At 46.5% G+C, this 27,184-nt stretch overlaps 2 protein-coding genes across 4 annotated transcripts in view; both read right to left on the bottom strand.

Annotated features, from left to right (window-relative positions):
* Positions 1–27,184, bottom strand: part of LOC142586048 (intermembrane lipid transfer protein VPS13A-like) — a 935,034-nt gene that overhangs the window by 384,780 nt on the left and 523,070 nt on the right. For all 3 annotated transcript variants that reach the window (XM_075697293.1, XM_075697294.1, XM_075697295.1), the window contains one exon: positions 24,075–24,203. In XM_075697293.1, the coding sequence (XP_075553408.1) occupies positions 24,075–24,203 (129 nt within the window). The remainder of the gene's footprint in view (positions 1–24,074; positions 24,204–27,184) is intronic.
* LOC142584534 (uncharacterized) lies at positions 955–1,860 on the bottom strand. Its single transcript, XM_075694642.1, has one exon. The coding sequence runs from the start codon at positions 1,858–1,860 to the stop codon at positions 955–957; it is 906 nt and encodes a 301-aa protein (XP_075550757.1).

Here is a 27,184-nt window from a genome sequence, read left to right as displayed (position 1 = left end):
TGTCTAACGAAGTTACCACCGACTTCTATTACACACTCCTTAATGATGCCAACAAGATTGTCGTTCATTGCTTCAACACTAAGGTCCTCTTCCTGAGTTAAAGCCGAATACCTGTTCTGTAGCTTGATCTGGAATTCCTATATTTTCCCTCTTACCGCTAACGCATTGATCGGCTTCTTATGTACCACTTTCTTCCGTTTCCTCCTCAGGTCTAGGCTAATACGAGTTCTTACCATCCTATGGTCACTGCAGTGCACATTGCTGAGCACGTCCACATCTTGTATGATGCCAGGGTTCGCGCAGAGTATGAAGTCTATTTCTTTTCTAGTCTCGCGGTTCGGGCTCCTCCACGTCCACTTTCGGCTATCCCGCTTGCGGAAGAACGTATTCATTATCCACATATTATTCTGTTCCGCAAACTCTACTAATAACTCTCCCCTGCTATTCCTAGTGCCTATGCCATATTCCCCCACTGCCTTGTCTCCAGCCTGCTTCTTGCCTACCTTGGCATTGAAGTCGCCCATCAGTATAGTTTATTTTGTTTTGACTTTACCCATCGCCGATTCCACGTCTTCACAGAAGCTTTCGACTTCCTGGTCATCATGATTGGATGTAGGGACGTAGACCTGTACAACCTTCATTTTGTACCTCTTATTAAGTTTCACAACAAGACCCGCCACCCTCTCGTTAATGCTATAAAATTCCTGTATATTACCAGCTATATTCTTATTAATCAGGAATCCTATTCCTAGTTCTCGTCTCTCCGCTAAGCCCGGTAGCAAAGGACGTGTTTTGCACAGGAGCCGAGGGACGAGGCCGACTACCGGCAAGGCGGAAACCAAAACAATGTTTCTTCCCACTCCCCAAAGCTCCTTATGAATACTAGGTCATATCAGATTGTAGCGCCACCTTGTATACACAGGTGGCGACCTCTACATCCCTCCTTTTCACCTCTTATGGGACAGGGCCGTACAAGTCCAACCGTGGTCTCACTATACGACCGCTGCGAGTCAGTGTGACCGTTTCCTGCGGCGTTACTTCTGGTTGCATTGTATCTTCTTGAGGTGCTGCAGGCTGCATAACCTCGGGAAGGACAGGCGATGAAGGTGCCGGTTTAGCTGGGGCCGATGAATGAAGTACCAGATGTTGACGATTACGCTGAAGGACGCCTCTGGGGGTCTGAACAAGGTAGGACTGCGGACGCTGGGCCTGCGAGAGTACTTCACCATTGCAGAGTGCGTCAGTGACCCATACATAGTCTCTAGGACTCAGAGGGGCCAATTGGCTTGAAGCATGACGGCGATTGTAGGTCATCGCTTGCCGTGCCTTGTTCCCCGAGTCCTTTTCCCTGAAACTTGTGTGGCATGGTAACGACGGCATTAGTTGTTCTGGGAATTTCGGGAGACGAGTTTGTAATTTCCTTCCCATGAGGGCGTGAGCCGGGGAAATGCCATTAGGACCGGGCGTGTCACGGTACGACAGTAAGGCAAGGTAGGGATCAGGACCTTTGAAGAGGAAGTCTTTCCATGTGCATACCATGCGCTCTGCCTCTCCGTTGCTCTGGGGGTACCTCGGGCTGGTGGTCTCGTGATGGAAGCCGTATGACCGCGCAAACTCGGCGAACTCGTTGGACCCAAACTGCGGTCCGTTGTCGATCCGGACGATGTCTGGTATGCCAAAACGGGCAATACAGCTCTTGATCGCCGAGATAACTGCTGGTGCCATGGTGGACCCCACGGAGACTACTTCAGGCAACCTGGAATAATAATCAACAATCAGGACGTAATCGTGCCCTCTAAGTTGAAACAGATTGATGCCAAGGTGCTGCCATGGTCTGTCGGGTGTCACCATGGACAACATAGGCTCAGAACGCGGAACTCGAGTTTCAGCGCATATGGCACATTGGGTCACCATACGCTCAACATGCATATTACAGTTAGGCCACCAAACAGACTCCCTGGCCCGTTCTTGGCAGTGCCACACTCCCTGATGCCCTTCGTGTAATAGGGCGAAAATGTCTTGACGCAAGGCTGAAGGAATGACAAGTCGTCGGTTGAGCAGAAGGATGCCGTCGTATATGCTCAATCTGTCTCTCTCCTTCCAAAATGGAGCGATTTGCAGCGGCACCTTGTTTTTGTCTGGCCATCCTTTCGTGCAATACTTCATGACCGCAGAGCAGACTCCATCTTGGGCTTGGTGTATGTGGACATCTTCTAGCCGTCTTGCTACAAGAGGCGGTAATTCCTTGAACACTTCACTGACAAACAACTCCAGGGTGTCTACCGTGCGAGTAGCTGGCAAATCAGAGGGAGCTCGTGACAAAGTATCCGCCGTAGCTAAATGCTTTCCAGGCACATATTTCACCACATACTGATATCGCATCAGTTTTATCCGCATTCGTTGTATGTGAGGCGGCACGAGTTCTAGGTCCTTGTTTCCCAGAAAGGTGACCAGAAGAAGGTGGTCTGTCTCTACCTCGAAGCCTAAGCCGCAAAGGAATTGGTTGTACCGTGAAATGGCCCAAGTCACCACGAGACCTTCTTTTTCTGTTTGACTATAACATGCTTCCGTCGGAGTAAGCGCCCTTGAAGCATACGCTACAGCCCGTCGAGTACCTACAGGCTGGTCCTGTAGCAGTACAGCTCCCAGACCGTAGGAGCTGGCATCCGCAGATACTACAGTGTGGTAGGAAGAATCGTATTTTGCCATGCATGTGTCGGAGCTCAACAGCAACTTGAGAAATGAGAAGGCCTTTTCTTGACTGGGACCCCAAGTCCAGGCGCTGTTCTTGTTTAGGAGGGAACGAATGGGCTCCATAATGTCGGACAAGTGAGGTATGAACCGTGCGACGTGATTGGTCATTCCCAGCAATCGTCGTACTCCGCTGATGTCGGTTGGTGGCGGCAGATCTCTGACAGCCTTCACCTTGTCCGGTGTCTGGCGAGATCCCGTCCGCCCCAATCACTACTCCAAGGAACTTGACCGAACTGACCCGAAACGCAGATTTCGTTAAGGGTGACACCCTTCTCCTCAAGGCGAGCTAGGACTGCAGCCAGACACTTGTCGTGCTGTTGACGATCTTTCCCGAAGATTAGAATGTCATCAACCAGGTTCACGACTCCAGGCAAGCGCTCAAGAACCCTCGACATTAACTGCTGGAAATACTCTGGTGCCGTGGCTATACCAAAAGGGAGTCTCTTGTAACAGCGCCGGCCGAACGGCGTTATAAATGTAGTGAGTTCCTGGCTGTTGGCGCTAAGCTTCACCTGATGGAAACTAGACCGCGCATCCAACTTGGAGAATACTCACGCTCCACCCAACTGGTCGAGGATCTGTTCTACCATTAGCAAGATGAAGAGCTCCCTTTCCATGATTTCGTTCAGCTTCGTCAGATCGACGCAGATTCTGTAGCCGCCTGATGATTTGGGCACAACTACAAGCCCGAAGCACCACTCAGTTGGGGTCGCTACCTTCCTTATGGCGTCCTGCGACTCTAGGTGGTCTAAGATGGAGCCCAAGATGGAGTCTGCGGTCATGAAGTATTGCATGAAAGGATGGCCAGACAAAAACAAGGTGCCGCTGCAAATCGCTCCATTTTGGAAGGAGAGAGACAGATTGAGCATATACGACGGCATTAGTTGTTCCGGCAATTTCGGGAGATGAATTTGTAATTTCCTTCCCATGAGGGCTTGAGCCGGGGAAATGCCGTTGGGACCGGGCGTGTCACGGTACGACAGTAAGGCAAGGTAGGGATCAGGACCTTTGAAGAGCAAGTCTTTCACTGTGCGTACCATGCGCTCTGCCTCTCCGTTGCTCTGGGGGTACCTCGGGCTGCTGGTCTCGTGACGGAAGCCGTATGACCGAAGCCGTATGGGCGATAAATACTAGGTCATATCAGATTGTAGCGCCACCTTGTATACACAGGTGGCGACCTCTACAGGCCGTGCCCGCTTTTTAGCACTGTATATGCTTCTTTTGGCCTCCTAACCTCACTGAGCCCTATTATATCCCATTTACTGCCCTCTAATTCCTCCAATAGCACTGCTAGACTCGCCGCACTAGATAACGTTCTAGCGTTAAACCTTGCCTTTTGCACACTGGATGCCCAATCGTAAGCTATGTGCGAAGCGTGTGAACTAGACCATCCCGTTCGTGATGCTGCAACCAGGAAGTTTCTGGCATTGTCAGTGACAATGAAAACTAGAACCTCTTGACAGAGTCCTCATTCTTTTGCCATGTTCAAAGGGATGCACTTCAAGTTATCAGATAAATGGCTCTCAGGCATATGCCGGCATTCAATATGATAATTTGTAGCAGCTAACATGTCAATGTGACACAGCTAACCCTGTGCCTCGATGCCTACCCATGAGCCATCAGCAAGTAGCATCGGGTTTCATATTTGAAGTGAATGCAAAGTTCATTTTTAATCCGTTCTTTTCCCTTGGCGTAAAGTTCTGGCCTCACTCTCAAAGAAAACATTGTCCTTGATGGGACTTTCAACTCGAGTACTGCGGTGTGCTGCATCAAAGACAAAAAGCCTGGCTCCTCAATGCTGGAGTACGAGTGCAAGCCAGTGGCCAGGTACTGCACAACCATCATTGTTGGGCGAGATATAATATAAATGAATATAATGTAAATGTAGTGTAGTCATGCTACAGTTACACTACATTTACTGTTCGAAGTAATAGTTCTGCAGAAACCTGCGAAGTGGAGAGATTCAAGTAATTAATAAAGAAAAATGAAACATCCACCCAAACGGGCTCCTCGAAAGAAAAGCATCGCAGTTGAAGAAAAATTCGTCCTAGTCTGGGACTCGAATTCGGGACCACCGCCTTTCCGGGGCAGCCGCTCTACCATCTGAGCTAACCAGGCGGCTAACAGATGGCAAGGCGAAGTTGAATTTATCAACAACTCAAAGCAAAGGCAAGAGTTCGATGTAATAGTTATGCGGAAACCTGCAAGGTGGAGAGAAGTAATTAATAAAGGGAAATTCAGACATCCACCCAAACATAGCTCATTGCTACAAAGGAAACCCATACGGGTTCTTCGAAAGAAAAGCATCGCAGTTGAAGAAAAATTCGTCCTGGTCGGGGACTCGAACCCGAGACCACTGCCTCTCCAGGGCAGCCGCTCTACCATCTGAGCTAATCAGGTGGCTAGCAGATGGCAGGGCGAAGTCGAATTTATCAACAGCGCGAACCAAAGGCAAGAGCAATTTGTAGCAATTAGCTATGTCTGGGTGGATGTCTCATTTTCCCTTGATTAATTACTTTTCTCTACGTTGTGGGTTTCCGCAGAACTATTATGTTGAACTCTTGCCTTTGCTTTGAGTTGTTGATAAATTCGACTTCGCCCTGCCATCTGCTAGTTGCCTGGTTAGCTCCGGCGATAGAGTGGATGCCCCGGAAAGGCGGTGGTCCTGGGTTCGAGTCCCAGACCAAGGGGAATTTTTCTTCAACTGCGATGCCTTTCTTTCGAGAAATTCATATGGGTTTCCTTTGTAGCATTTAGCTACGTTTTGGGTGGATGTCTCATTTTCCCTTTATTAATTACATTTAGTGTGCTTAAAAATGTAATAGGTGGTGTCCAAATCCACACCCTAGTGGTGGCGCCCTTTCAATAAACAGATGCAGATCTGAAAGGCTATGCTTTTGGAAACGATTGCAGGAGCTGAAAACACGACACAGACTTCCGTTTTTAGACACCACTTATAGTAAATGTTTTCTGTAAAACTTCAGAAAACCATCGCTAGCAATATTGTTTACATTCATGCATTTATGTATACTCAGTCAACAAAGGTGCATGAGAATGGTGTAAGCAGGGCAAATATGAGAAGTGCACCCGTCATGTCAAGTCTCACGGCCAAAAAAAGAAAAAGAATTACGTGTAACATTATTACTGTAGCACATAATGTGATGCTTTTTGATGTGCAGTGCCCAGCGAATGAAATGCGAGGGGGCACGCCACCATACAGAACAAGGTCATACAACTGCCATTCTTTCTGCAGGCCACCCTTCAGTGAGCCGTTGCCCCTTTGCCCGACTGCTTTGAGCATAGCAAGGTAGCCTGGATGCTTCACTGACACCTGCTATCTCAACCGGAATACTACTAATACTACTAATTAATACTACTAACGCCACTAATACTCCTTGGGGACTTTAACTTTCCTGGCATTAACTGGCATACTGATCCCCCTTCAACCCAAGAGTGCTGTTCTGAATATTCCGAATTCATCAGCCGTTGCCTCGATTTTAACCTGCACCAGCTTGTTCTGAAGCCTACTCAATGTTCCGCACACTCGGCTAATATCCTAGATTTAATCCTTACTACATCCCCGGAATTTGTTTCGCCCCTAACTTACCTACCGGGTATTAGCGACCATTGTATAATCCAGTGTAATTTGCAGTTAACCATCCCATCTGTTACCTCGTCGAAAGTTATACGTGATTACAAAAATGCTGATTTTGCCGCAATTAATAACGAACTAGAAACATTCATCACTGACTACATTCCAAGTTTCCACACTCGATCGGTTGAAGAAAACTGGTCAACATTCAAAGAAAAAGTCAACTCCTTAATTAACCGGTACATCCCGCAAAAACGTATTTATTCTAATTCTCGCGCACCCTGGTTCAACTCGCGTCTTAAACGTTTACTGAACAAAAAGAAAAGGCTTTTCCGACGAGCAAAATTAACTGGCAATCATGATCGCTGGAATGATTACACAATAGCACTGAGCGACTACAAGAATACTGTAGCAGAGTCCAAAACAACATTTTATGAGCAAACGTTGCCTTCTTTTTTGAAAGACAACCCACAGAAATTTTGGAGTGTGGTCAACGCTAAAAATTCTAGTGCCATTGAACTGTGTGATCTTAACAACGAACCTGTCGATCGGAGTGTCTATTGTGAAGTATTGAATGACGCGTTCATCTCGGTATTTTCAGATTCTGTGCTGTGCGCAAGCGCTGTTTTTTCTCATGTGCATTATTTTCCAATGCTCCCTATTACCATTGACCTTGATGGCGTTGTAAAGTTGATACAGACCTCAAAAGTTTCTGCATGCAGTGGAGTAGATGGTATCAACACGAAATTTCTTAAGGGAACTATTACTTATTCATCTATAATTCTGAGCGAAATCTTTGCTCAGTCACTTCAAACCACCATCCTTCCAAATGATTGGAAGGCAGGGATGGTGATTCCCGTACATAAGTCTGGCAGTCGGTACTCCCCACTTAATTACAGACATATATCCCTAACCAGCGTTCCCTGCAAATTAATGGAGCACATAATTTACTCACACCTGGTTTCATTTCTCGAGTCCAACTTATTTTTCACCCCCTACCAACATGGATTTAGAAAACACTATTCCTGCGAAACACAGCTTTTGTCATTCACTAATGATTTATTCCAGGCGATGGATGCTAACGTTATTATTGACTGCATTTCTTTAGACTTCGCCAAAGCATTCGATACTGTTTCACATGAATTACTTTTAACTAAATTAAGTAACCTCAACATTGATCCTAACGTGCTTGCTTGGATCAGGTGTTTTTTGTGTAACCGTTCCCAATTTGTTTATGCTAACGAATACTTCTCTTCCACTGGTCGAGTAACCTCCGGTGTACCGCAAGGCTCGGTTCTAGGACCATTATTATTTTTAATTTATATTAATGACCTCCCAGACCAAATTAAATCATCAATTAGGTTATTCGCAGATGACTGTGTTCTCTATCGTGTCATTTCTAACTCTGGCAACTACGATACTCTTCAATCAGACATTGGCATAGTAACATCATGGTGTGCTAGATCCCAAATGAAGCTCAATTCTAATAAATGTAAGGCGATGCGTGTGTCCCGTGTTGTAAGAAATACCACCTTTCCTACGTACAATATTAACAACATACCTATAGAAAATGTATCATCATACAAATATCTTGGTATCTACATTACGCACAATCTTACATGGAACATTCATATAAATTACATTTACAGTAACGCTAATCGCATGCTTGGGTTTTTACGGCGTAATTTTTCATCGGCAACTGCAGCTGTCAAGTTATTTCTGTACAAATCCTTAGTGAGGCCTAAACTTGAATATGCATGCTCCATTTTCGACCCTTCTACTCTAAAGCTAAAAAACACCATCGAATCCATTCAAAACCGAGCTGCTCGTTTTATTCTTTCGAATTATTCTCGTCATGCAAGTGTCTCATCAATGAAACTAACCCTTGACTTGCCTAACCTAGAGTTACGTCGTAAATACTTTCGCCTATGCCTTTTTCACAAGATTTATTACTCTAACGAAACACTTAAGGATGAACTAATCTCCCCGCCATCATACATATCGTCACGCACGGATCATCGTTTCAAGGTTGAAGTTCCAACTTGTCGCACCAACGTTTATTTTGATTCCTTTATACCAAGAACGACGAATGACTGGAACCGCCTCCCTGCCTCCATCACTGCCATTTCTGACGCCACAAACTTCAAGAATATTGTTAACGAATATGTTTGTAATAATCACCACTCCTCTCTGTAATGCCTCCGGGCCTTGAGAGTATGACAATAAATAAATAAATAAATAAATAAATAAATAAATAAATAAATACCTGCCTGTCCAACTCGAAGCGGATCATCAACTTACCAATTTGCCTCCATTCCTGGGCACAAACGCACTTCCCGCCTAGCAGCCTAGCTGCACTATCAGTGTGGCCGCCCCGCCCCAGCTGCTACTTAGCCCGGAACTGTTTCTCGGCCAGTCGGGGCATGCCACCATATGGAACAAGGTCATGCAACTGCCGTTCTTTCTGCAGGTTAGTTACTTTGCAAATGCAAGTTGTGGTGGTGGTGGTGGTGGTGGTGAATTGTAGCAACAGGCAGGTTTAGCCTGGAGATCAAGGCCGGCAATTGCTCCGCCCGAGTGTCTCGCACAATACCGCTGAAGGGTTTCACCATATGTCCATCAAACCAGTCTCTCTTAAAAATTCGATGAGGAGACGTGAGGTTTCTTTGCGGGCTATAACTGAACCCTCGGGAAATATAAGGTGTTGCAGGCGCGCATGCGGAACGTCCTTGTTTTGCAGATTCTTCAGGAGAGTGTCTCTTTCATTTTGGAATTGCTGGCAGGACCACAAAAAGTGCTCAATGTCTCCTGTCTCATTGCATGCCGTGCAGTTCGGAGAATTGATTCGCTCCGTTTTAAATAACCAGGCCGGTGTATTAGCAGATCCTGTCGTTATTCGATATAGAAGTGAGGCTTCCTCTCGGTGCAAGTTGCTTCTGTCCTAATGACCGTTTTTTATTTGCGGTGTTGTCCCCCCCCACCCCTTGAGTTCACTGACACTTGCCGCAATCCATTGTGCAAGCTGTTTTGCTCCTGTTACGTTACTTTTCACATTGTATCTCTTCTACTCATACTGCCTGGTGATGTAGAATTGAATCCCTGCCCTGTCACCGACACTATTTCATCGCTTGAATCTATTTCCAAAGCACCACGCCAAATGAACTCGCACTAATCCGTACTTCCCGAACTAACAATGAAGCTGCGATCAGTGCATTTTCTGCTTGAGTTGACATCTTAGAAAAAAATAGTTGATGAATTTCAATCATTGTTAAAAGGTAAAGAAAAACCCGGGGCACTTCGCCGACCAAATAAAGATTTAAAAGAAAAGAAGACGTTTTGGCTCCCACACGGGAGCCTTGTTCACAGGTAAAATAAACAAAGGTGCTCGAGCAGTTCGCTTAAGTAGTCTTGAACACGTGACGCAGGCAGCGCGCGTACACTGACGGCAGATTGCCATCACTCCTGTTCAAAGTGTGTGGCATAGTCTGAATCATGAGGGACTCAAGATAAAGGCGTCTAGATAGGCCTTTTTCCCTGACAAGGACACGTGCCTTCCCCCAGTCGATTGCGTGGCCGCTTGAACTGGCATGCTCAGCCAAAGCACTGGATTTCACATTTTCTTTTTTGACGTCATAATTGTGCTGTTTAAGACGCCTTTCAAAGTCACCAGTTTCGCCAATGTACACGTAGTCGCAATCCGTGCATGGGACAACGTACACAACACCTGGGAATTTCTCTTTTGGTAATTTGTCCTTAACATTGACGAGTGATTGCCGTAGTTTCTGGTTTGGAATGTGTGCCACTTGAACATTGTATGAATGCAGAATACGGCTTAGAACTTCACTTGTGGACAGGATATATGGTATTCCGGCGCGCTTTTGACTAGAGGCAGCATAGGGTAACTGCGGATGTGCCATTTGTCGTTCGACAGAATTCAAGAAAGAGCACGGGTAACCACAGGCTGATAGTTCCCGCCATACCACACTTCAGGGTGTCTACCAAGCTGACATATCCAAATTCCTTGAGTTTTCCAGGTTTTCCCTGAGCACTTTTGCTAAATTCCCTGAATGAGCCAGAACTTTGTTTTATATCAAGACAGGCTGACACCATGTTGCCCGATGCTGTCACTCTCTAGTAAGCATGTTGAAACAAAAAATAACTTAATCCAGTTTGAATATTAAGGAGTAATATCTATTTTATTTAAAAAGAAAACAGAAGGAAGGTGTTAGTAAAATGCACAGTCAAAAAAATGATAAAACCCATTGCAAATTGGGTCAAACATTTTCAAATACGAATGTAAGGAGATGCATACATAAGTAAATATTTTTTTGAATATGAGCTATTTCTATCAACTGATAGCAAGCTCATCGGTATGAGGCCTGAACTTTGTCACAACTAAGATTCTCTCTCAGCAGCTGGGAAGTCAATCTCAACTGTCCTGACAATGACATACTCTCAGCCCGTACAAAACATCTCAGTGTTGGGTTTCACTGCTTTAAATAGCTTATTTTGGTTTGAATGAGAGACACCTGGATCCCGGCATCAGCCAACGCTTTTTTTTGAGCTCAAGCTCCTTCAAAGAGGTGGTGGCACGCTTCATTTCCCGTTAATTCCTCAGGACGTCGGTCCTTCCTGTTCTCATCCTCCTTCTGCCACACGTTCACCCCATGGATCATTTGAAGCATCCTCTTGGTCAGTTGTACAGTCAACGTCCGATTTTTCGGACTCCCTAGTGGCCGCAAAAACATCCGAAAAATCGGGCAGTGCGAAAAAAATGAATGCATGTCTCTAACTGCCTATAAGGGCTAAAATTGGCACAGGCACGCCCGCAAAAGTTCTTAAGGCCTGCCAGTACACTTATTAGGCATATCAGTGCTCGTACTGTGACAGGAGATGGGGGTGCACGCGCGTATATTTAAAGGGAAGCTGAAAGCTTTTCCAGAAAAAATGAGTGAAGAGCAGTACGTCGTGGTTTTCAACTCTCTTAATTCGAATATTGCATCGAAATTGAGCGAAAGAAAGCGCAAACATATTTTATTTTGACGAAAAGTGCAGCAGCAGACACGCCCAGCTCGCGCGCCTCGTTTTCGCCTGTGATTGGTCGGACGCCTCGTGACGTCAACAATGGTGTTCGTATGGACCGACTGCTGCCGCTACACATGAAGCACGGTTCAAGGTAGTTTGGTGGTGTTTTGCTGAGACGGTCATAGAAAATTTCGAGAGCTGGCGTTTCTCTGAGGAGTTCGGCATTAAGTCCAAACTCCACGAGAGCGATTTTGCACGCAACGGTGACGGGCGACGGCTTCGAGCAACAAAACGGGCCGTCGCTTTGCCCGTTTTGTCGAAGCCGAAACTGGATGTACATAACTCAAATACTACTGTTTGTCGCACCGAACGTGCAAACTATTGAATTTTACACGTGCAAAAATAAGAACCTAGTGCAAGACCTTCAGAAATATTTTATGCTCCTTCTTCAGTAAAATACATCAACTTAAGTTGATAATGCATGCGTCAAGCTAGTTTCGCCGCGTATATTACTGCCCTCATACCGGGAAGTCGTCGCTCAAAGCCGTCGCTCACGTGGAGTTCGGCTTGCCGGCGACGAGTGAACACGACAGACATTGCCTCGCTTGTCGCGCTGTCGCTGTCGCGTGCAAGATCACTTGTAAGGGGTTTATACTTTATTCCCTACATGTACGAACCGAGTGCGAAGAGCCGGCCTCCCCAAGAAGCAAAACATGCTGGTGCAAGCACTGCTTTCCACGCGAACGAAGGCGAAGTGTTAGCATCTCCTTTTGTTGGAAATGTTCTTTGGCGAGTATGTTTTTTGCTAAGCTGCATTCACCGTTCCAGTGACTACGTTTTCGGGCAAACAACTGTAGTGTTATGTTCCTACATGCCTCCTCGTAGAACGTAAGCGGTGGTGTGATCTTCGGCATTTGTGCGCTGCCCCAAAGCTGTCGGCAATCTACACAGACGGTTTAAACGCGGGAAAAGTTTACCGGCTGTTGTAGCACGTGTAGTATAGAACCTTCATCAGCGCGCCATCCGCACGCTACTCGTAATCGGCGAATTCCGTCAGCTACGTGAGATGGTCGGTTTCTCTATGTGTGCGAGAGAAGGGGGAGCTGTTAGGGTTGGCATCTGACACCACATGGCGACAGGAATTTTGCCCGACCTTCTCCCAGGATTCGTCGAAAAGAGGATTGACTTCTCCTGCGAGGGTCAACGCCAGTCAGCTTGCGCACAAAGGGCCTTCTCCCAGGATTCGTCGAAAAGAGGGCTGACTTCTCCGGCGAGGGCCAACGTCAGTCAGCTTGCGCACAAAGCGCCTTCTACCAGGATTCGTCGAAGTGAGGGTTGACTTCTTCTTCCCGTGCTCGGTAATGCAGGAGGAGGGGCCCTCTCTCTGTGCCTGTCACGTGACATCGACGGAAGCAAGATCCCGCCCACACTTGTAGAGAGCCTATTTAAGGGGCTCCGAAATGTACTTGATACTTCATGCTTTTCTTATTTTCTTTCAACTACCTTTGAATAAACTGTGCAAGTTTCCCACTAGCAAACCGTCTCGCCCTTGCTCGGTCGCCATGGTCTACCGGAGGCCTGCAGCCCGCCGACAACGCCACGCTACCCAATAAGTAATATCGGTCGAGCTTCGATAGGCAGGCACCACTACTTCTCGGCAGCAGTACGGTACGCTACCCTGGAGTACGCAACAGAGCGCAGCGTCCTGGCGTGAGCAGGCTTTCCAACACATGTAAACTTTACCCTTGCACTGCATTACGGTAGGTGCATGCAGGCTGTTTCACGACACACGTGCGAATAGAAAATTTGCGTTGCTTGGCGATGAAACCTGCGTCAAGAGTGGGAGATAAACATGCACCTTCCGTTCAGCGTGCTATATTATTTTTTTTTAAGCAGAAGCCAAAGCCCGCATTATTGACAAACTCCAGTAGTAATCGTCACGGAAGTGGTTAGAGCACAACACTGTTGTTCTTGAGCGCTTGAAGTTGTTTCGCTTCACAGCAGCCTCCAACTTAGCTGAAAGCTTCTTGTCTTGCAGGAACTAATGGAACATCGAAACATTGTCACGGCCGCTGGTGTTCGTGCAAGCGTAGGCTGCACAGAATGCCAGCATGATCGGCCTACAAGTTCAATTGATGCTCCGCACGTCAACTACCACTCCTATATACGCACAAACAAAGGAATGTAGGGTCGAGCGAAGCAGATTAGGACGGCACGCACACAGAAATAAGCCCGGTCAGGCACGGTCGCGGACACTGCGAAGGAGCGGAACACTAGTGTTGACGTCACTACGCCGCGGTTTCCGGTCTCCGCTCGCATCGTCAGCGTCAGCAGCAGCGCGTGGCGCTCGACGGGGGGCGGAGCTAAAGCGCAATTTTAACCGACGATTGCGTCGCTCCTAAGAGACAAATCCCCCCAAAATTTTACTTCCATGGTTTATAAGGTTCCCGCATCCGTATATGAGCGTCTTATTGAATTCGACAGACTCTTCAGCTTCCCTTTATGGAATACATACTGTGTCCCGTGACAATTGCCCCTTCCGACGCTTGTTAAGCTTCACCGCCTCACACTGCTGTAATGAGGCGAAGCTAACTTTCGGAGAATGGCATTACGAAACGCGCTGTGTGCGCTCTGCGAGCTTCGAAGCCAATGGCGAAGATTACAAACGTGGTGTTGGTGCCATTACTGACAGCGGCGAATTCTTTCAATGAAAAACACGGCACCGCACGGCAAGAAGCTTAACAGCGAACGTAGAAGCAGCTAGGTCTAACGTTGCCGTGGTGGTGGCTACGGCTGCCGGCGGATCTGCATGCGATAGTGCCAGTTCGAGGCGGCGAGATAATCAAAATGGCGGCGGTGGCGGCTTTGATTAATGCCATTTCAGACTTGCAGTCAGGGCAATATACATTTACTATATGGAGTACGTCGTGGTGCCGCAAAGCCGTATAAATTATCGGGCACGTCCGAAAAAGCGTCTGGAAAATCGGCCGTTAACTACTCTGGCAATACATCGTGCCGATGACACGGCGTCAATGACGATTCATTGCGATTCCTCTGTTACTCGAGCCAGCATTAACACGACTTTCGTTCCCTTTCAATAAAGTTACAGCTAATTTTCCCTGACAGAAGCACAAATTCCCTGAGTTTTTCCAGACTGTTCAAATTCCCTGAGAATTCCCGGTTTTCCCGGTTGGTAGACACCCTGCGCTTACGTCGGCTGCGTAGTCTTCTTGTCTCGTGCATATTTTCTCCGCGCGTCGTAGAAGCGTCGAAACCACTGCCCTTTTGTGAGAAACAGGTTGCAAGGAGCCGAAATGCAAGTAGTGTCCTGTGTGAGTTGGCTTTCTGAAAACTGCGAACGACAAAGTAGGCCCCTTTGTTTCAATCAGCATATCAAAGAACAGAAGCTTGCCGTCGACTTCCTCTTCTACCGTGAACTGGATCGCTGCTTCCATGCTGTTTAGGTGCGAAGTGAACGACTGAACTGCTTCTTTGTGAATGATGCAAAAACAGTCGTCCACGTAGAGAAAGAATGCCTTCGGAGCAGGGCTGAACGCGTAGAGAGTGCTCGACTTTCAAGTGCTTCCATTGTCAAGTTAGCGGCGGTTACCGATATAGAAGCTCCCATAGCCATTCCGTGGACCTGTTTGTAGAAACACTTTTGGAACGTAAAGTATGTGTTTGATAAACAGAACTGTAACAGCCGAGCCAGGTCCGGTGCATCAATGGGCGATCTCTCGAGTAGAGTTGCATCCGACTCCAGAGCGGTACTGCATACATCCACGGCCAGTTCCGTTGGCACACTAGTAAAAAGCGATTTCACGTCAAAAGAGACCAAGATGTCGTTTTTATCCAGTACGACGTCACGGACTTTGTCCATCAAGTCGTAGGAATTGCATATGTGAGTGGCACATTGTCCGACAAGGGGTAAAATCACACGAAAGAGAAATTCTCAGGTGTTGTGTACGTTGTCCCATGCGCGGATTGCGACTACGTGTACAATGGCGGAACTGGCGACTTTGAAAGGCGTCTTAAACAGCACAATTATGGTGTCAAAAAAGAAAATTGAAGGCTTATCAAGGTTAAGCCCAGTGGATGCTTCGCATCCACTGGGCTTAACCTTAGCATATCCTTAGCGTTTGGAGGCATCTTGACCGCATACACGCCCGGCGCAAAGACGCTGGCGCGGTTGCGGGCACAGAGACTGACGCGACGGCGGGCGCGCGCCGCTTCATCCCTGGCGTGACATCACATATCACGTGATGCAGCGATGGTGGCGCCGCCGCCGCGTCGTGCGCGACGGCGCGAACCGAAGCGTGGAGGCCTCCGCCGGGCGACGTCCGACGTCGCGATATGAGGCCCCATCTGCAGCCGGTGTGACGTCATCACGTGACGTCACATCATGTGATCTCACTTCAGGGTCAATGGTGGGCACCGCCGGGAGGCAACCGACGGCGCGATATGAGGCCCCATCTGCAGCCGGTGTGACGTCATCACGTGACGTCATGTCACGTGACCTACTTGAAGGTCAATGGTGGCCACCGCCGGGAGGCGACCGACGGCGCGATATGAGGCCCCATCTGCAGCCTGTGCGACGTCATCATGTGACGTCATGTCACGTGACCCCACTTCAGGGTCAATCGTGGCCACCGCCGGGCGTCGCGCGAAGGCCCGAAACCTACGTTAATATGCTTCACATAAAAAGAAAATGTGAAATCCAGTGCTTTGGCTGAGCATGCCAGTTCAAGCGGCCACGCAATCGACTGGGGAAAGGCACGTGTCCTTGCCAGGGAAAAAGGGCTATCTCGTTGGCTTTATCTTGAGTCCCTCATGATTCAGACTATGCCACACACTTTGAACAGGAGTGATGGCAATCTGCCGTCAGTGTACGCGCGCTGCCTGTGTCACGTGTTCAAGACTACTTAAGCGAGCTGCTCGAGCACCTTTGTTTATTTTACCTGTGAACAAGGCTCCCGTGTGGGAGCCGAAACGTATTCTTTTCTTTTAAATCTTTATTTGGTTGGCGAAGTGCCCCGGGTTTTTGTTTACCTTTTAACCATGTTTCATCCCGACCAGACGGGCTTCCGTCAAACACTGAACTTCAATTTCAATCAGTGCACTCCCAGCCTTCTTATGGCAAAAGCGACTGCGTTGCTAATCTGGGTTGCCAATTAAAAGTGCTGGTGGAAAAATTTGACGTGGAAAATCGACAGATGCGTTCTAACCTGCTGTTCTTGGGAATTCCCGATGCAAACAACGAAAGATGGGCGCAATCAGAAACGCAGATAACCACATCCATATCGGAGAAGCTTACCATTTCCAATGCAGCGGCTGATTTAGAGTGTGCACACAGACTATGCCGCTTCCAAAAAACAAAAATCGTCCGATCATTGTCAAATTTGTGCATTTTAAAGATAAAGCTGCCATCCTTCAAGCAGCTTATAAACTTGCAGGATATTCAAAAATTTTGCGCCTCATGAGAATTTCTCTACGTGCATGCGCTCAGCCCAGAAAAAGTTATATTCATTTGATATACAAACGGGCTCCCAATTTAAAATTCATTTTGACAGGCTCATCATAGAAGACAAACAGTATGCCAGCTATTAATATAACTACTCAGGGAATCTCCTATTTAATCAATGACCTTAAAGTTTCAGTGCACCAGGCCCAGACGGCATAATGGCTAAAGCCTTCAGGGGCACCAAAGCCCAATCTAGCAACTTCTTGCAATTGATTTTCACTCAATCTATTGCCTCTTCCACTATTCCAAATGATTGGAAAATTAGCAGTGTTGTACCTATACATAAATCCGATAGCTGTTCCAGTCCACGTAATTACCGGCCTATTTCTTTAACATGCACACCTTGTAAACTTCTAGAGCATATATTGTACTCCAGCACTGCATCTCATTTAGACAAGCACTCGTTTCTCTTTCCCAATCAACATGAATTTAGACGAGGCCACTCATGTGAAACACAACTGTTTGAGTGGACCACAGACCTTTACCTCCACCTTGACTCCTGTTTTCAAACCGATGTTATCTATCTTGACTTTGCAAAGGCATTTGATTGTGTTGCCTATCGTTGTCTTAACGCGAAACTTGCTAGCCTTAATCTTGACCTTCTTGTACAGTCCTGGATTGAATGTTTTCTCACAAACTACTCACAACACATTGTCATCGATAACCTCAAGTTGTCAACTAGTCCAGTCTTGTCAGGTGTACCACAGGGCTTGGTGCTTAGGCCTCTTCTGTTTCTCATTTTTATAAATGACCTCCCTAACAGCATTCTTTCATCAATCCGGTTATTCGTTGATGAGTGGGTCCTGTATCGGCGCATATCCTCCCATAATGACCAACTAATACTCCAGGAAGACCTAAGCAAAATAGTAAATTGGTGCTCTCTTTGGCTCATGTTCCTCAATGTTTCCAAATGCAAGTCATCATCATCATCATCAGCCTGGTTAAGCCCATTGCAGGGCAAAGGCCTCTCCCATACTTCTCCAACAACCGCGGTCATGTACTAATTGTGGCCATGTCATCCCTACAAGCTTCTTAATCTCATCCGCCCACCTAACTTTCTGCCGCCCTCTGCTACGCTTCCCTTCCCTTGAAATCCAGTCCATAACCCTTAATGACCATCGGTTATCTTCCCTCCTCATTACATGTCCTGCCCACGCCCCCCATTTCTTTTTCTTGATTTCAACTAAGATGTCATTAACTCACGTTTGTTCCTTCACCCAATCTGCTCTTTTCTTATCCCTTAACGTTACACCCATCATTCTTCTTTCCATAGCTCGTTGCGTCGCCCTCAATTTAAGTAGAACCCTTTTCGTAAGCCTCCAGGTTTCTGCCCCGTAGGTGAGTACTGGTAAGACACAGCTATTATACACTTTTCTCTTGAGGGACAATGGCAACCTGCTGATCATGATCTGAGAATGCCTGCCAAACGCGCCCCAGCCCATTCTTATTCTTCTGATTATTTCCGTCTCATGATCCGGATCCGCCGTCACTACCTGCCCTAAGTAGATGTATTCCCTTACCACATGCAAGTACATGTGTGTAACTCGCAAGCGGGAAATCCTTAACCACCAGTACTCTCTTAATTCTACAGTCCTCGCTCAAGTTGACTCTTACCGTTATCTCAGCGTTACTATCACTAATCAGCTTACATGGTCTGCACACATAACGCAACTTATAAACGACTGTTCTAAATCATTTGGCCTTCTCAAAAGATCGATTTTTCTGTGCCCTGTTCACGTACACGAGCTCGCCTATGAAACGGTCATTCGGACTAAACTTGAGAATGCCTCCGAGATTTGGAACCCTCACTAGACTTATTTTATCAACTCGCTTGAAACAGTGCACAATCGCGTGGCACGGTTTATCGCTTCAAACTATGACTGGTATAGAAGTGGCATTAAATCATCACTCAGCATCCTTGGTCTGACATTGCATAGGAAGATTTCACAACTTTCCGTTTTCCACAAACTGTATTATAATTTCCCACACCTCAGGAACACTATTCTGCTTCCACCCAACCGCACTTCTGACCGTCTGTTTAACCACCTCAGTCTACGTCTGCATGGTACCTCTAATGCCTTCAAGAAATCTTTCTTACCTACTGCTATTGAACTGCGGAATGTGCTACCCGACAGTATAGTAAATGAAAGTGACTCAGATAAACTCAGGCACCTATTGTCATGTTTTTTAACCCCCTTAACCTACCACTACTGCGCTGTTACTCTAATGTCTACCTTTTTTTTTTTTACTGCTCTGTTATAGTGCCAGTTGTGCTGCCATTTATATTGGCAGTTTGTACGTTATTTCTTGTTTTGTTTTTATTTTTTTCTCGCCCATCATCTAGCATGTATACTAAGTTTTGTTAACTGTTGTATAAATAAGTTAGCCATTGTATAATAATGACCATAGTGTTTATTGATGCCTTTGCCCATCCTTTATCTAATACCCTGAAAGGGGTCCTTTTTAAAAGAAATAAATTATGGTGATGATGATGATGATGACGACGACGACACTCAGAGCATGTATCTGGCGGAACGTTTTTCTGCCAGCGGTGGGTTCTGGGGACACTGATCTGATTGTTTTTTGTGTTAAATAAAAGCAAGTATTTTTGTGATGGACTGTGTCTGCATTTCGCCCCCTCAGTGATCACCCAGCATTTACCAGTGGCACAAAAAGCCAACCCTATGCAGTCTGAGTATCAATCTTTAATTGCTGAACACTGTACATGCTGCTTGGCTTTGTTCTGATTTCTAAAAAAAATGTATGCAGACAGGAATTCTCAAACTTCGAAAATGTTTGAAGCTTCTGAATAGTCCTATTCGATTCGATGGTCAAAGTGAACATGGTATCATTTGTTTTGTTATTAGAAAGCTTAGAATATTTGCACAACCATAACTTATTTACATAACAAGTTGAATTTCAATAGTATAACAAAATTTCCCTATAATGAACTAGTGCCAATTTTACTGACTTCATAATATCAAGTCTAGCTGTATGTCTGTTTTGTACTTCCTGAGGATATGAAGTTTTCTGCAACATTGTGAAGTGTTGGTAGCTCGCGGTGACATGCTTTAATGTTTGCAGAAAACAAAGGAAGTTAGCAGTAAGATGTTTGTTTTGTACTTCCTGATGAGAATCAGATTGGATTAGATTGGGAAAACGTTTATTGAGCCTGCCATAAAGCGTGCAGGCGCACTTCGGACGTGGCCTACATCGTCATCTTGGCGGGTGCTCTGCGAGGATCCCTGCTCGTCGTTTCCGGTTCGCCAGGCTCCTGCCTAGCCAGTGCCTCAATGACCTGTTGGAAGGCCTGGAGTTGTTTTTCTTGGTCATCGATCCACGTTGCTTTCTCGAGCTGCGGCGGTATACATCCTGAGTTAGCTTCGCTTGGATGTTTGGAGCAATCCCATAGCATGTGCTCGAATGTGGCCGACTCCCTGCAGCACGGTCTGCACTTGTCATCGGGGTGTGATGCTGCGTACATCCTATGCAATAGTGCCGGGCTTGGAAGCGTTCTCGTTTGTAATTGCCTGAACAGTACGGCCTGCGACCTGCTCAGCCCTTTGTAGGACGGCGGGAGAAGTCTGGGGGCCAGCCAAAAGGCCTTGGTCAATTCATTATAGCTGGTCATCCTGTCTTTGGCGCTGAACCACAGCGGGCGGCCATTGCCTTGGGCGTGGTCGGTTAGTCCTCACACATGGGCGTGTGCAGTTTTGTTGCGATTGGCACTCTTCGACGCTTGACCTGCGTTCGCCGGGAACCACTTGATTCGAGTCCTCTTGTCGTGGTCTGCCTGTAGGAGCAGGATGCTAGCTGCCGTTGGGGCAATTCTTCCTTTGGCGTAGTTCCTCACCGCCTGTCTGTAGTCGCTGAGGATCGTGTGGCATTCTCGGTCTACGATGGCCAGGGCGATGGCTATTTCTTCTGCTTCCTCCACTTGCTTGGTCAATGTGCTGGCGGTCACCCGTACATTGCCTCCAGAGTCGACCACCGCAATCACGAAGCCATTGCGGCCAGCATATTCGGCTGCATCCACGTATCTGGCGCCAGGGTCTTCCGCATGCAGGTCCGTCAGTGCCTTGGCTCTAGTGTGTCTTCTGCCTTCGTTGAATTCCGGGTGCATGTTCCTCGGCAAGGTTCCGTCGTACGTGGTCGGGGACAGGGCATTTTGGTCCGTGGTGTTCGTGATAACCGATGCCTAGGTTGCACAGGATCTTTCTGCCAGCCTTTGTTGATAACAATCTTTCCAACTGAGAGGCTCTTTGTGCTTCGGTGAGAATTGGAAGTCTTCCAAATGTACGTTAAGGGACACCAGATCTGGGTGGAGCCTACATACTGCTCACTCACATGGCCGTTCCATATGTTCCAAATAGTTGTAATTGGTAAGTTCGGCCCGCACGCATTGTAGAATGGATGCCATGGGAAATCATACTGGCAGTCTGAACCAGGGTGTCTACCAAGTTGGCATTTCTAAATTCCCCGAGTTTTCCAGGTTTTCCCTGAGTCCCTTTGCAATATTCCTTAATCCAGTTTGAATAGTAAGGGGTAGTGTTCATTTTATTCAAAAAGAAAGCAGAGGGAGGGGTTAGTAAAATGCACAGTGAATAAAATATCTTCGAAGGAAAATAGTAAAACCCATTGCAAACTGAGTCGAACATTCTCAAATGTGAATAAAAAAAAAAGATGCATACAGAATATTTTCAAACATGAGCTATTTCTATCGATTGATAGCAAGCTAACTGGTATGGAGCCCGAACTTTATCACAAGTTAGATTCTCTCGCAACAGCTGGTAAGTCAACCTCAACTGTCCTGACATACTCAGCCCGCGCACACAAGGCCTCAGTGTTGCGTTTCACTGCTTTAAAGAGTTTTTTTTTTACTTGGGTGACGGACACCTGCATCTCCGTGTCCGCCAACACTTTGCTTTTAACCCGCCGTGGTTGCTCAGTGGCTATGGTGTTGGGCTGCTGAGCACGAGGTCGCGGGATCGAATCCCGGCCACGGCGGCCGCATTTCGATGGGGGCGAAATGCGAAAACACCCGTGTGCTTAGATTTAGGTGCACGTTAAAGAACCCCAGGTGGTCAAAATTTCCGGAGTCCTCCACTACGGCGTGCCTCATAATCAGAAAGTGGTTTTGGCACGTAAAACCCCAAATATTATTATTATTAACACTTTGCTTTTAGAGTGCAAGCTCCCTCAAAAAAGCAGCAGCGTGCTTCCTTCCCTGTTCATTTCTCAATGCCTAGGTCTTTTGTCTTCTTGTTTTCCTTAGGCTGCGCATTCGCCACACGGACTATTTGAAGCATCCTCTTGGACAATTGTGCAGTCAGTGTCCGATTTTTCGGACTCCCTAGGGGCCGACAAAACGTCAAAGAAAATGAATGCATGTCTTTCACAGCCCTTAAGGGTTCAAATGCCACAGGCACGCCCGAAAAAGTTCTGAAGGCCTGCCAGTACACTAATTAGGCATATAGGTACTCGTACTGTGACAGAAGATGGCGGGTGTACGCGTGTATAATTAAGGAATATATGTCATACTGTGTACCGTGGCAGTTGCCCCTTCACACACTTGTTATGCTTCATAGCGTAACACCCCTGTAATGCGGTGAAGCTGACTTTCGGGAACCAGCATTATGCAACGCGGCGTGCTTTCCGAACTTCAAAGCCAGTCGCGATGACCACAAAGGCGGTGTCGGTGACATTGCTGATAGCGGCGAATTCTTTCAATGAGAAACACGGTACAGAATGGCAAGAAGCTTAAGCTAGGTCTAGCATTGCTGCGGTGGTTGCTACGGCTGCCAGCTGATCTGCGTGCAAGTGTGCCGGTTCGAGGCGGCGAGGTTATCAAAATGGCAGCAGTTGTGGCTTTTATCAATGCCGTTTCGGACCTGCGGTCACGGCAAAAAGTCCGGAAAATTGGGTTCGGCGAAGGGTTCTTGCGTCCGAAATTTCAGCGTTCTTATACACCCTATGGGGTACGTACTGGTGCCGCGAAGCCGTCCGAATTTTCTAGCGTCCGGAAAATCGCTCGCTGACTGTACTCAGACAAGTCCTCCAGCCGATGAGGCGGCGTCAAAGACTCGGGCCAGCATTACCTCTCTGTTACTCGGGCCAGCATTACCGTGACTTTGGGTTCGCTTTCAATAAATTTACAGCCAATTTTCCCTGATAGAAGCACTAATTCCCTGAGTTTTCCCTGCTTTTTTCCAGACTACTCAAAATCCCTGAGAATTCCCGGTTTTCCCGGTTTTCCCGGTTGGTAGACACCCTGCTGAACACACTGTCCTGACGAGGCATTGGCGCAGGATGCAGCAATGTCCACTGAAGCAGAGAAATAGCATTGCTGCCACCGCATTAGCCATCAAGTTGATTTGTTTCTAATGCAAGGCTCTGACAACAGTGGGTCAACATTGATTGCAACAACAGTCAGAATGAATGGACACCAGGGAAAGCAGTCAAACCAGAGTGTACGTTTTCATTTACATCTTCATTGCTGCTTGCAGAGCTGTCATTTTCCAACTTGCTGCTCTACAGGGGTCAAACTGAAAATGGCACACTACGTTCCCCATGGAAGGAGTTTCATCTTGCACAATGTCGTTGGCCACACTTAACAGTGACGATGACTAAGGTACTGATGGCAACAGCATAGTGTAACATGTCTGCAACAAGCTCATGGATTTTCCAATTGGCAATAGTGCCTCCCACCTTCATTGTTTGCGAGTGCACGTGATCATGGGTCTGGACAGCCGCAACCACAGCAGCGGCTAGCTATCTTTTCTGGCGATTGCTTTAATGTGGCGACAGAATTGATCATAATTATTCATATTATCTTTAATAATTCATAATGTCAGAGCTTTTACGATTTCATTCCATGATTATCACATAGACATCCCCTCATTAAAGCACATAAGTCAAAAACAAAAATTGTCCTGTCAGTGCTTTAATATATGAACAAAGACGCAATTTATTCTCCAGTAACTCCACCTGCTTGGCCAACTTATGTTCTAAATAAATAATAAAAAAATATCACCTAAATTTCATGCATCCTCTGACCTTGCCACCTGGTCTTGATAACAACAGACATGGTAAATAAATTTGGTCATAGTTGCTGCACTAAAACAACATGACCTCTTTTATACCAGCCACTGCATGAAAACAGCTGTGGACTGCTGTACCCACCTTGAGGTGCAGTTCTATGGTGTACGGCAGCGCATTGTGAAGCATAATGGGTGGCACAATGAGTAGTGTGCAGTTGGGCAGGGTGCCTTGGGCCACTGGGCGTGCGTCACGACTTTCTCGGCACACCACCTGCAGTGAAAAGCCAGTGTTGTTCTGGGAGCACATCTCAGGCGGTTGCAGTGCACTCTCTGCAGCAACTACGAATCGATGACAAGAGGATATGACAGCTGCGCTTATCATAGAGGAAGAGTGAGGTTAACTGTAGAAACCAAAGAAATGAATTGTGCCTTATACTATACAGTGTCAAAGCATAAGCAAGCTATGTGCAAGCTTAAGGATATGTGGCAGTTAACTTCTTCTTCTTCTTCTTCTTCTTCATCATCATCATCTTTTACGTCCACTGCAGGACGAAGGTCTCTCCCTGCAATCTCCTATTACCCCTGTCCTGCGCCAACCAATTCTAACTAGCACCCGCAAATTTCCTAATTTCATCGCACCACCTAGTCTTCTGCCTTCCTCTACTGCATTTCCCTTCTCTTGGTACCCATTCTGTAGCCCTAATGGTCCAATGGTTATCTAACCTGTGCATTACATGACCTGCCCAGCGCCATTTCTTTCTCTTAATGTCAATTAGAATAATGGCTAAACCCGTTTGCTCTCCGATCCAAACCGCTCTCTTTCCGTCTCTCAAAGTTATGCCTAGCATTCTTCATTCCATCACTGTTTGCACGGTCCTTAACTTGTTCTCAAGCTTCTATGTCAGTCTCCAAGTCTCTGCCCCATATGTTAGCACCGGTAAAATGCACTGACTATACACCTTCCTTTTCAATGATAATGGTAAGCTTCCAGTCAGGAGTTGGCAATGTCTGCCGTATGCGATCCAACCCATTTTTTTCTTCTATTAATTTTCTTCTCATGATCAGGGTTCCCTATGGTTAATTAACTTAGGTAAACACACTGCTTCACAGACTCTAGAGGCTGATGGACGATCCTGAACTCTTGTTCCTTTGCCTAGTTATTCATCATTATCTTTGCCTTTTGCATATTAATCTTCAACCCCACTCTTACACTCTCTCTGTTAAGGTCCTCAACATTTGTTGTAACTTGTCTACATTGTTGCTGAATAGAGCAATATCATCGGCAAACCGAAGGTTGCTGAAATATTTGCCGTCGATCTGTACTCCTAAGCCATCCCAGTTTAATAGCTTGAATACTTCTTCTAAGCATGCAGTGAACAGTATTGGAGAGATTATCTCCCTGTCTGACCCCTTTCTTTATAGGAAGCTTCCCACTTTTCTTGTGTAGAGTTGAGGTAGGTGTAGAACCTCTGTAGATATTTTCCATGGTATTTATCCAAGTGTTTTGTACTCCATGATTACCTAATGCCTCTATGACTGCTGGTATCTCTACTGAGTCAAATGCCTTTTAGCAATCTATGAAAGCCGTATAAAGAGGCTTATTGTACTCTGCGGATTTCTCGATAACCCGATTGATGACATGGATGTGATCTATTGAAGAGACTGACTTCCTGAAGCCAACTTGTTCCCTTGGTTGACTAAAGTCCAGCGTTGCCCATATACTATTGGAGATTATTTTGGTGAATATTTTATATAATACTGGGAGTAAGCTAATGGGCCTATAATTTTTCAATTCTCTAACGTCTCCCTTTTTGTGGATTAGTATAATTGCATTCTTCCAGTTTTCTGGAACCCTTGCAGTCAATAGACACTTCGTGTAAAGAGCCGCCAGTTTTTCAAGCATTATGTCTCCTCCATCTTTGATTAAATCAACTGTTATTCCATCTTCTCCTGCCGCCCTTCCTCATTTCACGTATTGCAAGGCCCTTCTGACCTCATCGCTAGTTATAGGAGGAGTTCCTGTATCCTATTCGTTAGTTTCTAATTGAGGTATCCTGACTCCTCTGGGTAATGTACAGGTCAGTATAGAATTCTTCCGCTGCTTTTACTATATCTTGGAGAGTGCTGATGATATTACCCTGGTTATCTTTCAATGCATACATCTTGGTTTGTCCTATGCCAAGTTTCTTTCTCACTGATTTCAGGCTGCATCCATATTTTTATCGCTTCTTCAGTCTTTCTCATGTTATAATTTTGAATATCACTTATTTTCGCCTTGTTGATCAGTTTTGACAGTTTCGCGATTCTATTTTATCTCTTGAGTAGGACACTTTCATTCTTGGTCGTTTCTTTATTAGGTCCTTTGTTACTCGGCAGCACTTGCCTACTAGTTGCCTTGGTGCCTTGCCTACCACTTCAGTTGCTGCCTCTGAAGCCAGCCTAGTTACGGTTTCATTCATTACCTCTATGTCATCATCATCATCTCTTTGTTCTAAGGCTGCATATTTCTTTGCAAGTACCAGCCTAAATTTGTCTGCTTTTACCCTTACTGCCTCTAAGTTGACCTGTTTCTTCTTGACCAATTTTGCTCTTTCTCTCTTCAAATTGAGGTGAATCCTAGCCCTCACTAACCTATGGTCACTGCACTTTACCCTACCTATCACACATCTACATCCTGCACTTTGCTGGGATCAGCAGAAAGTATGACGTCAATGTCATTTCTTGTTTTGCCATTAGGGCTCTTCCAGGTCCACTTTCTGTTGCTACGCTTCTTGAAAAAGGCGTTCATTATTCGAAGCTTATTCCTTTCTGTGAATTCTACCAGCATCTCTCCTCTAGCATTCCTAGAATCGATGCTGTAGTTGCCAATTGCTTGTTCACTAGCCTGATTTTTTCCCACTTTTACACTGAAGTCGCCCATTACTACAGTATACCGAGTTTGCACTTTTCTCATTGTTAATTCAACATCCTCATAAAACTGATCTACTTCCTCATCATCGTGACTGGATGTAGGAGCTGTGGGGATGTGGGACTCTCGCGCGTACCCTGATATGTTTTTCCCGCATAGCGCGTCTCCTGTAATCCGGCTTCGCGGCGTGGCCTGGCGCCCAAAGCGGTCGGAGTGGTTGAGGTGCAGTACGAGAGATGGCGCGAGTGCTGCGCTGCTAACGCCGCCGAAAGGCGGGGGTTACTTGGGCGCCGAAAGACAAGGCGCTTGCTCTCTTTGGTTCGGGACAGCAAGCAGTGCGGACC

This window comes from Dermacentor variabilis, chromosome 6, assembly GCF_050947875.1.
Source record: "Dermacentor variabilis isolate Ectoservices chromosome 6, ASM5094787v1, whole genome shotgun sequence".
In the NCBI taxonomy this organism is placed as follows: Eukaryota; Metazoa; Arthropoda; class Arachnida; order Ixodida; family Ixodidae; genus Dermacentor; species Dermacentor variabilis.
The sequence above is the reverse complement of the archived record's forward strand: the minus strand, read 5'-3'. Positions and strand labels throughout refer to the sequence as shown.

What these genes read in the sequence shown, in the direction of transcription:
- LOC142584534 (XM_075694642.1), bottom strand. Translation starts at nt 1,860, where the DNA reads ATGTTGTCCATGGTGACACCCGACAGACCATGGCAGCACCTTGGCATC.